General features: G+C 44.5%; 1 protein-coding gene across 1 annotated transcript; it reads left to right on the top strand.

Moving 5' to 3' along the window:
• The first annotated feature begins 14,201 nt into the window (after positions 1-14,201).
• Positions 14,202-15,792, top strand: LOC100193389 (uncharacterized). The gene has a single exon (NM_001138518.2). It carries the CDS (start codon positions 14,236-14,238, stop codon positions 15,445-15,447), a length of 1,212 nt encoding a protein of 403 aa, NP_001131990.2. The 5' UTR covers positions 14,202-14,235; the 3' UTR covers positions 15,448-15,792.
• The last annotated feature ends 342 nt before the right edge of the window (positions 15,793-16,134 follow it).

Below are 16,134 nucleotides of genomic sequence, written 5' to 3'. Positions count from 1 at the left end.
CAGCCAGCCCATGCTAGTCTTAGTAATTAAGCATGCATCTAGACCGGCCTCCTCTTTTGCAAAATCAACTAAATAAAGTTTGTCGTCTAGTACACCCTTAAAATATAATGAACCATCACTTCTTCTAAAGACAGACACGTCTACATTTGTGAATAAGCAATTATAACCCATATTACATAATTGACTAACGGACAATAAGTTATAACCGAGCGACTCAACTAAAAACACATTAGAAATGGAGTGCTCGGAAGAAATAGCAATCTTTCCTAACCCTTTAACCTTGCCTTGATTTCTGTCACCGAATATGATTGAATCTTGGGAATCTTTGTTCTTGACGTAGGAGGTGAACATCTTCTTCTCCCCCGTCATGTGGTTTGTGCATCTGCTATCGATAATCCAGCTTAAGCCCCCGGATGCATAAACCTGCAAGGCAATTTAGGCTTGGGTTTTAGGTACCCAACTCTTGTTGGGTCCTACAAGGTTAGTAACAATGGTCTTAGGGACCCAAATGCAAATTTTATCTCCCTTGCATTTTGCCCTTAATTTCCTAGCAATCACCTTCTTATCCTTTCTACAAATTGCAAAGGAAGCATTGCAAGCATGATAAATTGTAGAAGGTTCATTAACTATTTTCCTAGGAACCTGAGCAACATTTCTCCTAGGCATATGATGAATGACATTTTTCCTAGGCATATCTCTACCATGCACATAGGAAGAACTTGAAGCAAACATTGCATTTGAATCATAAGCATTACAACTCCTATCATGATGAACATTTCTAGAAAATTTCCTATCATAAATAAATGCATGATTCTTTTGAGCACTATTGTAACACCCTGAATTTGAGGGTATAAAATTTCTTTTCTAATATCCACCAAATTCAGGTGTTACTCTCTCAGTTCTTCGCTTTCCTTTCTCTTTTCCCTAAAAATGGAGAATCATTTTGTTTAATATTAGCGTAAACCTAGTGGAATGAGCCCTAGAGGCACTTTGGTTGTTGCATTCATGCCGTTGCATGGTGTTTCTAAGTGCAAACTGTGTTTGAAACATGTTAACATATCTTATAGAAGCGCTCGGTAAATTTTCATATTTTTCGGAATATTTTTCTATTTTCCGGAAACCAAAATCTATTTATTTGTGGAACTTAAAAATGTTTTTAGAAATTCTAATTATGTTTTTTGAGTTCATTAGGTCCCAAAACATTTATAGGAATTTTTCTGGAATTTTTGAAAGTATCTACAATATTTTGAGCACAAAATATGGATTTCTAGGCTTTTTCGAATTTTAAAAATAGTAAAATCCGAATTTTAACTGAATTTTTATCTCGTCCAAACCCTAGGTATATATATATGTCCGGCTTCATCTCGTCGAGCCCGTTCCAGAACACCAAACGTTTCCCCCAAATCCAATCCCTAGCTCCCGGTATTGCTCGCCGAAGTTCGGGGCGGTTCCAACTCCGGCGACAACTCCGGCGAGCAATTACTCCCAATCCGTGCATCGTCTGTGGAATCCGAGGGTACCGCTGCGTTCGTCTCGTCGAAGGCTTCGTCGCAGCGTGTTCGGTTCATCGATTGGATCCCCAAATCTCCGGCAATCGACGGATTTCTCCTCGGCTCCGGCGAGGGTCTTCTTCCCCGGTGAGAAACCTCCATTGTTGCACCTAGGGTTTCTTCGTTTCTTCGTTTTCCCGTCCGTGCAGAGCCTCTCCCACTCTCCCCTCACCTTCCCCGGTGGCGGCGCCCCTCCCCCCTCCGTTTCCCCTCCCCGACGGCGCCCCTTTCTCCCTCCCCGGCGGCGGCGGCGGTGGCCGGCGGTGGCGCCCGCGTCCCGTGCTCCCGCGCCTGCGCGCACCCCTCCCCGGCGGCTGTGGCCGCGCCCCGCGCGCCCGGTGCGGCCGCGCCCGCCCTCGGCCGGCCCAACCCCGACCTCCCCTGCGCAGCCCCCTCCCCTTCCTCTCCTCTCTCTTCCATGGATGGGAGGAAGAAGATGAGGAGAGGAAGAGGAAGATGACAGTTCTGTAAATTAGGACGCGCGAATTACAGTATGGTTTAAAACATTCATAACTTTTGCGTTTTAAATCCGATTCGATCCATTCAAGTTGCGTTATATTCGTATTAAAATAATCTTAATTTAGAAATATTTATCCTAATTTTTGCACATTTTATTTAATTTAGTTAGACATTTGTTTAATCAGTGGCTACTAGAACGACATTTTAATTTAAAAATCTAATTTAGGAATTCGATTTGTGCATTTATAATTAGTCACCAATATGATTAACCTTAACTGAAATGTTATTTATTAATAACTATTTAGTTTAATCACGTTGTTTAATTATTAGTTTCGCATGTCGGTCTGCGTGTGTCGCGGTGCTGTTTCGCGCACGTCGTCGCGTGTCGTTCGCGAGTGTTGCGCGTGTTGTTCGCACGCGTTGTCGTGTGCCGTTCGCGTGTGTCGCGCCTTGCCGCGTGCCGTTCGCGCGTATCACGCGTTGTCCGCGCGCTAAGTCGTTTATGTCCACGCGTTGCGCACATCGTGTTTGCACGTCGTGCGTCGTTAATTCGTCTCGCTTAGAATCACTCATATTCATTAAGTTACTTGCTTAACTGTCAACTATTAAAATAGTAAGTTAGTCAAAACTAAGTAGTAGTATTAATTTATATTTGATTAATATCAATTAATATAATTATGTTGAATTAGATGTTCTAATTAGTACTTGTTTAACGTAAACGTACTAACCCCTCGACCATAGCTTCGTCTATCATGGTTCTTTTTCTCGCGTAACCGTAGAAGCGCTCTCTATTTTATATTGCTCGCTTTTATAACATTTTATCTTGTATGGTGTAATGTTCTTATGCATATATATGTTTGTTTGCTTGTGTCTGTTTGTCTTCGCTTCGCGTTGCGATTGGATCGCGATTCGTTTCCGAACTTCGAGGAATCGACGGTCAAGCTTCGGCGACCAAGTGATCTAGCTCTTTGGGTTCCACGAAGTTGAAGACCCTGAGCATCTGTTTGGTGAAGGCAAGTGTCCTCTGACCCATTATGTCCTATTTACTTTATAATTCACTGCCCCGCATACTATGAACAACCTAAGGATTTACTAGCTTTCTATTTACCTTGTCCTTGATTTACCTTTTGGGTTACTATGGTTAGCTTCATGCTAGCGCTTTACTTTAATCAATGAACATGATGAGATACAATGATGATACTATGATTTTATTCTGGACATGATGATATACTTGTGGCATTTAGGGGACTCGGGCTGTTTCCCGAGTACCTCTCCATAAGGACCTGTTCGTTGAGAGACCACCCGGGATAACAATGCAACCATGAGGGTGAAATGGGATGCCCTTAGCTAATTAATTAGAGGAACTAGAGGTGTAGTTGCTTCGCCGTCGTGCCGTCAATGGGGTCCAGGCACAGTGCTTGCTCTGCCGAGGCTGAGTGCCGAGATTCTTTCGTTTTGCTTTTGTTAGTCACCCTCCTGCGGGGAGAGGTACTGTGTTTATCAAACTGGAGAAACCTAACGGGCGGCTATGACCTCTAGAGAATCTTTGTAAAAGCTACGTAGTGATACCCGGCCGGACCACCTAGGAAGTGATCAATGGGGAGTCATGATCCCCGGGCAAAACGGGAATCACGGCTCATGGGTAAAGTGTGCGACCTCTGCAGAGGGTTAGAAACTGATATATCAGCCGTGCTCACGGTTACGAGCGGCCTTGGGATCCTCTTTGATTAGAGATACAGATGATCTGAGATGCAATGGTTCTATTTATTATTTTGTTCGATGATGATAATGAAGTTCCTCGATGAGGAAATGATTCACGGGTTGGTTATATGATAAAACTTGGCTTCCACTAATAATAAATACCTGACCAACTAAAAGCAACTGCTTTGACCTTAACCCCACATAAAGCTAGTCCACTTCAGCCAATCGGGACATTTGCTGAGTACGTTGATGTGTACTCACCCTTGCTTTCACAAAACACCAGGTTGCCTTTGGTGCAATCTATGCTCAAGTAAAGAAGAAGGAGAACGGTGTCGAGGCGGATCTCCGGGAGTTCCAGGACTTCGACGAGTTCGAGGATTAGGCTAGCGACCACCCCCAGTCAGCTGCCTGTGGTGGGTTTATTTACGTTGGCTACGTTTCTATTCTGTGTACTTTGATTATATTATGTAAATGACTCTAGTCTTTATATTATTACTTACTCTTTATTGTAATTCGAAGCATTGTGCTATGATGAGTCATTTATGTAATCGCTGTGTACGTGAATTTCTGATCCTGGCACGTACATGGTTCGCATTCGGTTTACCTTCCAAAACCAGGTGTGACATAAGTGGTATCAAAGTCGTGCTGACTGTAGGACCGCTGACCTAGAGTAGCATTGGCCGTTTTAAGGACTTATTGATTATTACTTCATCTCATCCTTGATTCTGCTTCAAAATATTAGTCACCTTGACTAATTCTATGTTGTGCTCCTATATGCCCCCTTGACAAAAATTATTTTATTCTAGTATGGTCTATACTTCTCTCAATTTATTAGATCTGATCTCATCTTGTGCTTGCGACATCTTTGTAGATGCCCCCTGACCATAGCCTTTAGTCTTTTGGGACTCTTTCCTCATCCATTATTAAATTGCTACAATTTGACCATCTCTATTCCATTTTGTTATTGACATGCTCGTATCCTTGCATTTTTAATACCCTTATCCCTTAATCTAAAGCACTTACCCTTGTACCTCTACTGCCTATTTAAACATTTCAGTTATATGTCCATGATCTTACTGTCTTTTGAGACCCTTTCCTATTCTCTTGTTAAGTCTCTATCTTTTTGGCAAATTGTACTTTCTTGGTCTTGGTATGCTCGTACCATTGGAATCTTGCATACTCCTATTTTTATATATGCTTACCTTTATATCCCAATATCTGTTTGAAATATTTCGGTTAACATGCCCTTGACCTCCCTTGTTTCCTAATGATCCATGAGTGATCATTTTATTTTGCGCACCTGTGGTAATCTTGTTGTTTCCTTGTAACTTCCTTCGGTAATGAATTTTTACTTCAACTCTTCTGTCGGAACCTCACTTATCTTATCCTTGATTGTTTTCTCCACCTTGCCATTTGGTGAGTCTTGCCTTGACTCTGTCCATGGATTATGCTTTTCATCATTATCACATTTACCCTTATCGCCTCTACATCTTACCTTGATGTTTATATTATACCCGGCCTTTAAAACCTTCTCTCTTCCATCTCAATTTTATAGTTGTATTTTACCTATTTTCCCTTGGTCGTATGCTATTCCTTGTCGCTTGCAAGTTTTAACTCCATCCTTGGTCGTGCTCCAGTTGAGTATTACCTTTACCTTTCTCATCTTTTAATCTTACCTTGGAGATCAAACTATGTCCGTTCTCTAAGATCTTCAATCTCCTATCCCAGTTTGGGAGCTGTGAGTTACCTACCTCTCCCTTGACTTCTTTTTCACTTCTTGTCGCCTTACAAGTTTTGTTTCAATTCCATCCTTTGCTATGTGTTTTATTTGCTATCACCACCTCCTTGTCATCCATCGATCTTGCCTTGATACTCATCTTTATTCTGGCTCTTTAAAATCTCCTCTCTTCCACCTCAATTGGAGAGTGGTTGTTTACCTATCTGGCCATTGGACGTACCTCCTTATTTTTCATCTGCAGGTCTTGTCTTAACTCCATCCTTTGTGGTACTTATATCCTTGGTTATTATGCGCATTTACCTCCTCTCCTACATCCTTGTCTGTTATCACCTTTAAACCCTCGTGATATCTATGCCCTTGCCCTCATGCTTACTTTGAACCTACCCTTTAAAGCCTGCTCTTTTTCATCGCTGTTTGAGGATAATGCCTCACCTACTTCATCATTGATTGCTTCCCCTTCTTTGATGCCTCACAAGTTTTGTCTAAAATACATCCTTGGTTGTGTTTGTCTGTTATCACCTTAACCCTTGTCATCCCTTGATCTTTACCATGATGCTTATCTTGCACCTGCATTTTAAAGCCGCCTCTCCCATTTCATTTCAAGAGTGATGTCTTACCCATCCCGCTCTTGTTCGTTCCCTATTTCTCTATCTCGTTGCAAGTCTTGTCTTAACTCGATCTTTTGGTGTGCCTTTATCTGTTACCTCATTTACCTTTGTCATCACTGGATCTTTCCATGATGCTTATCCTATGCCTACCTTTTGAAATATCATCTTTTCCATCTCGATTTGAGAATGGTGTTTTACCTATCCTGACCTTGGTTGCATTCTCTCCCTTGTCGGTTACAATCATTGCTTTAGCTCCATCCTTTATTATGCTCATGCCCCTAGCGCTCCATGTCTTATTATTCCCCTTGCCTTTTGTTGGCCTTAGAGGAAAGACCACCATTTAATTAAAAGGAACGTATAGAAACGAGATGTTTGTTGATGTGTGCTCGTGATGTTTGTCCTTCTGCTATGACTGATTTGCTTCTTTGGAATGAGTGTTGATGTGTTGTGGCCCTTGGACCGCAATGGAATCTGTTTACTAGGTGAGTGCCATAGAGTTAAGTAGTTGGGTTCTCCCCCTGCTCTCTCTAATCTGTCTATACTTACCTTTTCTCGTTATTCTTTCCTCTTGCACCTGTCCTTTTGGCAACCTCCAACTCCTCCAAATCAGTCAAGATCAGAGTCGGCAACATCTTCATCAAGTGTGTATCAATGCTCTTGTTAAGGGGGTTAGCCGCTAACCCCAATGAAGACAATGCAATCAACATCAACCAACAAGATCAGATTGGCGCAGCGAAAGCGTGTGTGGGTCCTAACCCACAGGTCCATGAGATCCTCAAGAATTGCATCAATCGGTCTTAAGCATCTGATGGTCAAAGCAACCAATCCACAAGTCAAGCCGGAGGAGTCAAAGTTGAGTTAGAAAAAGCTATGAAAGACTAATGAACCAATCTCATTTTCCTGCTAGCCTCTTCTTGAATCTCGAGGACGAGATTCTGTTAAGGGGGTTAGATTTGTAACACCCTGAATTTGAGGGTATAAAATTTCTTTTCTAATATCCACCAAATTCAGGTGTTACTCTCTCAGTTCTTCGCTTTCCTTTCTCTTTTCCCTAAAAATGGAGAATCATTTTGTTTAATATTAGCGTAAACCTAGTGGAATGAGCCCTAGAGGCACTTTGGTTGTTGCATTCATGCCGTTGCATGGTGTTTCTAAGTGCAAAATATGTTTGAAACATGTTAACATATCTTATAGAAGCGCTTGGTAAATTTTCATATTTTTCGGAATATTTTTCTATTTTCCGGAAACCAAAATCTATTTATTTGTGGAACTTAAAAATGTTTTTAGAAATTCTAATTATGTTTTTTGAGTTCATTAGGTCCCAAAACATTTATAGGAATTTTTCTGGAATTTTTGAAAGTATCTACAATATTTTGAGCACAAAATATGGATTTCTAGGCTTTTTCGAATTTTAAAAATAGTAAAATCCGAATTTTAACTGAATTTTTATCTCGTCCAAACCCTAGGTATATATACATGTCCGGCTTCATCTCGTCGAGCCCGTTCCAGAACACCAAACGTTTCCCCCAAATCCAATCCCTAGCTCCCGGTATTGCTCGCCGAAGTTCGGGGCGGTTCCAACTCCGGCGACAACTCCGGCGAGCAATTACTCCCAATCCGTGCATCGTCTGCGGAATCCGAGGGTACCGCTGCGTTCGTCTCGTCGAAGGCTTCGTCGCAGCGTGTTCGGTTCATCGATTGGATCCCCAAATCTCCGGCAATCGACGGATTTCTCCTCGGCTCCGGCGAGGGTCTTCTTCCCCGGTGAGAAACCTCCATTGTTGCACCTAGGGTTTCTTCGTTTCTTCGTTTTCCTGTCCGTGCAGAGCCTCTCCACTCTCCCCTCACCTTCCCCGGTGGCGGCGCCCCTCCCCCCCTCCGTTTCCCCTCCCCGACGGCGCCCCTTTCTCCCTCCCCGGCGGCGGCGGCGGTGGCCGGCGGTGGCGCCCGCGTCCCGTGCTCCCGCGCCTGCGCGCACCCCTCCCCGGCGGCTGTGGCCGCGCCCCGCGCGCCCGGTGCGGCCGCGCCCACCCTCGGCCGGCCCAACCCCGACCTCCCCTGCGCAGCCCCCTCCCCTTCCTCTACTCTCTCTTCCATGGATGGGAGGAAGAAGATGAGGAGAGGAAGAGGAAGATGGCAGTTCTGTAAATTAGGACGCGCGAATTACAGTATGGTTTAAAACATTCATAACTTTTGCGTTTTAAATCCGATTCGATCCATTCAAGTTGCGTTAGATTCGTATTAAAATAATCTTAATTTAGAAATATTTATCCTAATTTTTGCACATTTTATTTAATTTAGTTAGACATTTGTTTAATCAGTGGCTACTAGAACGACATTTTAATTTAAAAATCTAATTTAGGAATTCGATTTGTGCATTTATAATTAGTCACCAATATGATTAACCTTAACTGAAATGTTATTTATTAATAATTATTTAGTCGGTTTACCTTCCAAAACCGGGTGTGACAACTATTAGCCATAGGGGCCTTCCCTTTCTCCTTGGTGGAGATGGGAGCCTTATGACTTGTTAGGTTCTTGGCTTCCCTCTTAAAGCCTAGCCCATCCTTAATTGAGGGGTGTCTACCAATTGTGTAGGCATCCCTTGCAAATTTTAATTTATCAAATTCATTTTTGCTAGTCTTAAGTTGAGCATTAAGACTAGTCACTTCATCATTTAATTTAGAAATGGCAACTAGGTGTTCACTACAAGCATCAACATTAAAATCCTTACACCTATTGCAAATCACAACATGTTCTTCACAAGAGGTTGATTTATTAGCTATTTCTAACTTAGCATTCAAGTCATCATTGATACTCTTTAAGCTAGAAATGGATTCATGGCATGTAGACAATTCACGTGAAAGCATTTCGTTTCTTTTAACTTCTAAAGCAAGAGAATTTTGCGCACTTACAAATTTATCATGCTCTTCATATAAAAGATCTTCTTGCTTTTCTAAAAGTCTATTTTTCTCATTCAAAGCATCAATCAACTCATTGATCTTATCAATTTTAGTTCTATCTAATCCTTTAAATAAACATGCATAGTCTATTTCATCATCACTAGACTCATCATCACTTGAAGAAGCGTATGTAATAGTACTTCTAGTATTTACCTTCTCTTTTGCCATGAGGCATGTGTGATGCTCGTTGGGGAAGAGGGACGATTTGTTGAAGGCCGAGGCGGCGAATCCTTCGTCGTCGGAGTCTGACGATGAACAATCCGAGTTCCACTCCTTGCCAAGGTGTGCCTCGCCCTTAGCCTTCTTGTAGGTCTTCTTCTTTTCCCTCTTCTTTTCTTGATCCTGGTCACTGTCATTATCGGGACAATTAGCAATAAAATGACCATCCTTGCCACACTTGAAGCAGGAGCGCTTTCCCTTTGTCTTGCTTTTGTTGGGATGCTCCTTGCGACTTTTGAGCGCCGTCTTGAAGCGCTTGATGATGAGAGCCATTTCATCCTCGTTTAGTCCGGCCGCCTCAATTTGAACCACCTTGCTAGGTAGCGTCTCCCTGCTACTTGTTGCCTTGAGAGCAATGGCTTGTGGCTAATGGATTGGGCCATTAAGCGCCTCATCAACGTATCTTGCCTCCTTGATCATCATTCGCCCGCTCACAAACTTCCCAAGTATTTCTTCGGGCGTCATCTTGATGTACCTAGGATTCTCACGAATAGAGTTAACAAGATGAGGATCAAGGATGGTGAAGGACCTTAGCATAAGTCGGACGACGTCGTGGTCCGTCCATCGCGTGCTTCCATAGCTCCTTATTTTGTTGACCAGGGTCTTTAGCCTGTTGTACGTTTGGGTTGGCTCCTCCCCCTGATCATTGTGAACCTTCCTAGTTCGCCTTCCACCAACTCCATCTTGGTGAGCATGGTGACGTCGTTCCCCTCATGTGAGATCTTGAGGGTGTCCCAGATCTGCTTGGCATTGTCCAAGCCGCTCACCTTATTGTATTCTTCCCTGCACAAGGATGCTAGAAGAACAGTAGTAGCTTGTGCATTCTTATGGATTTGTTCATTGATAAACATAGAATTATCCGAACTATCAAATTGCATTCTGTTTTCTACTATCTCCCATATACTTGGATGAAGAGAGAACAAATGACTACGCATTTTGTGACTCCGAAATCCGTAGTCCTCTCCATCAAAGTGAGGAGGTTTACCAAGTGGAATAGAAAGCAAATGAGCATTGGAATTATGCGGAATACGAGAGTAATCAAAAGAAAAGTTCGAGTTAACCGTTTTCTTTTTTTCCTCGTATTCGTCGTCCTTTTGAGAAGAGGAAGATTCGTCGCTGTCGTAGTAGACAACCTTCCTGATGCGCCTCTTCTTCTTTCCATCTTTCTTCTTTTGACTCGAGCCGGAGTCATTGACTTTGTCGTCCCTTGGCTCATTGAAGATGGACTCCTTCTCATTGTCATTGACCACCATCCCCTTTCCCTTAGGATCCATCTCTTCGGGCGATTAGTCCCTTTCTTGAAGAGAACGGCTCTGATACCAATTGAGAGCACCTAGAGGGGGGGTGAATAGGTGATCCTATAAAAACTTAAATCTTAAAGCCACAAACTTGATTAAGTGTTAGATCAATAAAGCCAAGTAGCTAGAGAGGAGTTCTTGCGAAACACAATAACCACAAAAAGATCAACACAGAGAGGCACAGTGGTTTATCCCGTGGTTCGGCCAAGTCCAACACTTGACTACTCCACGTTGTGGCGTCCCAACGGACGAGGGTTGCACTCAACCCCTTTCAAGTGGTCCAAAGACCCACTTGAATACCACAGTGTTTCTCTTCCTTTCACTATATCCCGTTTGCGAGGAATCTCCACAACTTGGAGTCTCTCGCCCTTACAAAAGATGATCACAAATGAACACGGAAGTAAGGATAAGATGATCAACACACACAAGTCCACAGCAATACGCCCACACACACGACCAAGACTTGAGCTCAAATGAATATTTCAAAGTTCTCACTAGAACGGAGCTCAAATCACTAAGAATGTCAAACGAGTGCGCAAAGACGAAGTGTGAATGATCAAGAATGCTCAAAGTGTGCTTGGTGTACTCCTTCATGCGCCTAGGGGGTCCCTTTTATATCCCCAAGGCAGCTAGGAGCCATTGAGAGCAATCCAGGAAGGCAAATCTTGCCTTCTGTCGACTGGCGCATCGGACAGTCCGGTGCACCACCGGACACTGACTGGTGCGGATTTCTTTCCTGTTATGGCGCAGTCGACCGTTGAAGGTTTGGAGCCGTTGGCGCACCGGACACTGTCTGGTGCACACCGGACAGTCCGGTGCCCCCTTCAGACCGTTGGCCCGGCCACGCGTCACGCGCGGATTACGCGGCCGACCGTTGGCTCACCGGACAGTTCGGTGCACACCGGACAGTCCGGTGAATTTTAGCCATACGCCGTCGACGAAATCCCGAGAGCGGCCTTTTCACCAGAGCCAGCCTGGCGCACCGGACACTGTCCGGTGCACCACCGGACAGTCCGGTGCACCCAGACTGAGCAGAGTCTTAGCTGCTCGAGCCAAGTCTTTTCCAATTGTCTTTTCTCTGATTCTAGCACTTAGACAAATATGTTAGTACACAAAAACCAATGTACTAAGTCTAGAATCATACCTTTGTATTGATTTGCACTTTGTCCACCCTTTGGCATATACTCATTCCCTTAATGTGTGTTGGGCACTTAATCACCAAAATCTTATAGAAATGGCCCAAGGGCACATTTCCCTTCCAACACTCCGCCACCTGGCCGGAGATCTACTCTCCGACAACTGCCTAAGGCATGAAATGGTCGTTTCCTAAAGCAATATCATCCTAATGTATGGCAAGATGCTTAGAAAACCAATGGACTTCCATCAAGTTCTTTATGGCATATACCATGTGCTTTTGGTTCGCCTAAGCTTACCCAAAAGCCAGGGCATCATGTGTTGAACACCATATGTGGTACCTGGCAAGGCTGGATACAGTAACCTATAACTTAATAACCACAACACAATTATGTTGGCACTTGTTGAGCACCATATGTGGCACCTGTAAAGGCCAGATAGTCCGACCATGTGGCTCGGACGGTCTGTGGCCTAGACAGTCTGCGATAGGATTAACTCTAGCGAGAAACCCCCCTTTCCTGGCGTGCTTATCCATCTAATCACACAGATTCTGTTGGGGGACGCCTAAGAACGACACAATTGGCGCACGACACAATCGATCCAAATCAATATTATCTACTTTATTTACTTTTTGTTTATCGTTTCCTTTACTTCCTTGCCCTAGGAGTAGCGGCAATTAGTCTTCCTCAATCTAATTTCTTAATCCCTCTACGGCTCTACGACGTCTTGGGATGCCCCGGTGGTCTGCCGATCCCGTAGCACCCTTGGATCTCTTCTCCCCGACGAGGTCCCTCCCGGGAGCCGAGATCTAGGGTTCTGTTGGAGAAAAAGACCACTGCACCATCGCGGACTGTTCGAACCCCATGCGTGGACCATACGACTTGACGTAGGGAAGAAAACCCTCCTGTAGCGAGGTCGTCGCACTGTCCGGCCCAACATCGTGGATCGTCCCCTGGCAGTAAGCACAGTATGTTGATACATCTCTAATGTTTGGATTCAAATCGGAGCCAACAAGAAGCATAGCAGCCATGGGGAGGGGTTTCAATGGCCAGGAAAAAAAGAGTCGTTTTGTAGTAGTGGAGTATTAGAAAATTTGGCACCTCTTTTTGCAAAAACGGCCTCCAATGACACTTTGCATTTTCACAGCTTTCTAGTTCAAGTTTGCGCAATAAAGCAATGGGAAATTTGCAATGTCCACTTTTTTTCCATTTGAACTCCAATGTCCACTTGTCGAGTTAAGGTAGAAAGTAGATCAGCGCTGAAATTTCTATATATTAAAGCTGGGAGCAAATACGCTCTCCCAGCCTATACACGTCAGTACTTTTTCTTTTGTCCGTATGATCAAAATCTAACGGTGCACGAGGATGACGCTAGATGCATCGCTTTCTCTGTGGCTTCGTGCAGTCGGCCGGACAAAGGCTGGCAATGTGGGCACGCCATACCACACAGGAGGAAGCCACGTACACGTTGCTGCCTGCCAGCTAGCCTGCCAAGGCCTTGGACGATGCGCCGGTTCAGGCGTAGCCTACCGCATGCAGCGATACTGTGGCCAGACAGGAAAGAGAATAAAAAGTATCTCCCAAAAAAACAAGAATCAATATGACAAAGAAGGCAAGCACGAAGGCAAGGAACGAAAGCACGTTATATGCTGGATACAAACACTTTAGATAGGAGAGGATACCCTAGCTATTATAGAACAAATCTAATATTTTTATATAGATCTGTGTAAAGTTCGATGTTAATCTTTTGTTGTGTTATATGCATATTATTATAAATAAGAATAAAATATTGTATTAGTTGTTTTATACAATATTTGTTCTCTACAACAAAAAAACATGAAAATTTTTCTATATCTGTATCTGAATTTTATATCTATCATTTAAAAAGATATATAATAAATTTGAGGTTTACTTTCTATAAAACTTTTAAAGATCATTGTAAAAAATAAGAATCTAAACTTACACAACATATTTTATATCCTATTTATTCATAATAATAAAAGACAAAAAATAATATCCGACTTTTTCATCCCTACTAATTTAGAATAGTGTATAGAGCCTACTAAACTCAATCTTCCTTCCTATCGGCTGTTGGATGATACCGTTGGATGATCAATGTCAATTCTAATCGTACATAGACCACCACGACTACTAAAAACAACATGTGCGTATATACATAATCATTGTTAGATTAGTTATATAAAAAAACTACGCTTCCAAATAGCTCCCAACAATATCTACGTCGGTGTTTTTTTCACTTGGTATGATTAAGATTCATGTCGCATGACCACTCTTCATCGTCTGTAGCGAGCCAGCAGCAGGCCGCGCGCTGGGCGAGCGGTAGCTACTAGTGCAATTGAACCGACGTAGGCTAAAGCTTTGGGGCTGAGCTGGGCGGCAAAAGTTATTTGTACGCGGGCCGAGCTGAGCCTGGACGGCTACGGTGTGCGAATTAGGCCCGGTCCTGTGTCCTCTACGGCCATGCTCAAAACACGATACGGTGGCCTTCCCTGCTCACACACAGCGAATCAACGCTGAATTCACCATCCAACGGACTGCACCCAACATGCTTGCGAACGTCTGCCGGCGGCGGCTCACCATCCCCCTCTCCCCAATCCTCGCCGCCGCCGCCGCCGCCGCCAGCGGCAAGAATCCCATCCACTCCAACCACGCGCGCGCCCTCCTCTCTCAAAGCTACTACTCGTCCGCCGTTCAGGCGGCGCCCGACCGCGAGCCCTGCCCCACTACGGTCTCCTACCTGGTTTCCTGCGGTGTCTCCCCCGCCGTCGCCGCCGCTCGCAAGGTCCGCATCCGGGACACGGACCGGGCCGACGCAGTTCGGGCCCTCCTGCGCAAGTACGGCTTCTCCGAGGCGGATATCACCCGCACGGTGCGTTTAGACCCGCTGCTGCTCACCTTCGATCCAGACCGCACCATTCGCCCCAAGCTCGACTTCTTCGTCTCGCTCGGGATCCAGCCCCGCTTGCTCGCCACCGAGCCCCACATCCTCGCCCGCAGCCTGGAAAAACACATCATACCCTGCATCGAGTTTTTCCGCACCATCCTTCGTACCGATGACAACATCCGCATCGCCGTCTCCCGCGTGCCCCGCGCGCTCATGACCGATATCGAGAGCACCATGCGCCCCGCCGTCGAGGCGTTCCTCAGCCACGGTCTCTCCATGGAAGCCATCGCCAAGCTTCTCATGATTCACATGGGAATGATCAAGACACCGCCGGAGCGCATCCGCGAGGCCTTCCATGACCTCAAGGCGCTCGGCCTCCGCGTCACGGATACGGGCTTCCTCTACGGCTTCCGCGTCATTTGCAGCCTTAGGAGGGAGACTATGGTGCGCAAGGTGGCGGTTTTCAAGAGCTTCGGGGTGTCCGAATCTGACCTTTTCAGGGCGTTCAAGACGCAGCCCACCATACTGCTCGTCGGAGATGAGACCATAAAGAAGAAGTTCAGGTTTTTCTTGGATGTGATGAAGCTTGAGATAGCTGATGTGATGGCGCAGCCACTGACTCTGGCGTTGAGCTTGGAGAAGAATATCATGCCAAGGTGCGCCGTGCTGAGCATATTGATGAAGGAGGGTAAGCTTAAGCGGACACAGAAGTTGATTCCACCACTGCTTTCCAATTCTAGGGTCTTCTCGGAGAGGTATGTGTTGAGGCATGCTAAGGATGTGCCTGATGTTGTTAAGGCATTTGAGGGCAAGATTAAATTTCAAGGGTTTGGGGAATCAGAGGTTAGGACTTCTGTGCCACTGAATGACTGAAGCCCAAACCCCAGGATTCTGAAATCATGCTTATTTGTTAGAGGTAAGGCAGATCAATGCATGTTTGCAATTGTAATCTTGTTCCATTCATACTCATAGTGAAATGTCTATTTCTGGGGCCATGTCGAATGTCATGGTTTTGCATTTTTATGATACCCATGCATCCAGGAACATGTACGTTGTGACGTTCTCAGCTGTGGTCGATCTGGCATGTGTGGCCTGCCAGTTCTTAAATCATGCTGTGGTTCATATGCTTATGACCCGGATGGATTTGTTCATTTTGAAACTCTGATTATTTGTACTGCTCTGCTGAGTGGAAATGCTCATGTTACTGGAAGTTCTGTGATTTTCTTCTCTCCCCAAATGTAATATTCACCCTATCGATTTTGTTTTGGTTAGTGAGAACTATGCTGATGATGTGCCAGTCCTCCGGATATGTTATGGTATTTTAGTGTAGTTAAATCTGATCACGTATGGGGAATCTGAATATTTGTGACTGGAGTCAATCTGATTCTTCTGAGATCAAATTTGTTCTTTGTTAGGGACCATCTTTCATTTCAGACAAATTTGTTGTGAGGCGGAAGTCCATTATTTTTTGTCATAATTTCTGATGTGGTTTAATTTCAATGCACCTTGAATTTTGTGGCTTCTGCATAAAAAACATTAAAGACATTTATACTCATCTTC

Source organism: Zea mays, chromosome 6 (genome assembly GCF_902167145.1).
Source record: "Zea mays cultivar B73 chromosome 6, Zm-B73-REFERENCE-NAM-5.0, whole genome shotgun sequence".
NCBI lineage: Eukaryota > Viridiplantae > Streptophyta > Magnoliopsida > Poales > Poaceae > Zea > Zea mays.
The sequence above is the reverse complement of the archived record's forward strand: the minus strand, read 5'-3'. Positions and strand labels throughout refer to the sequence as shown.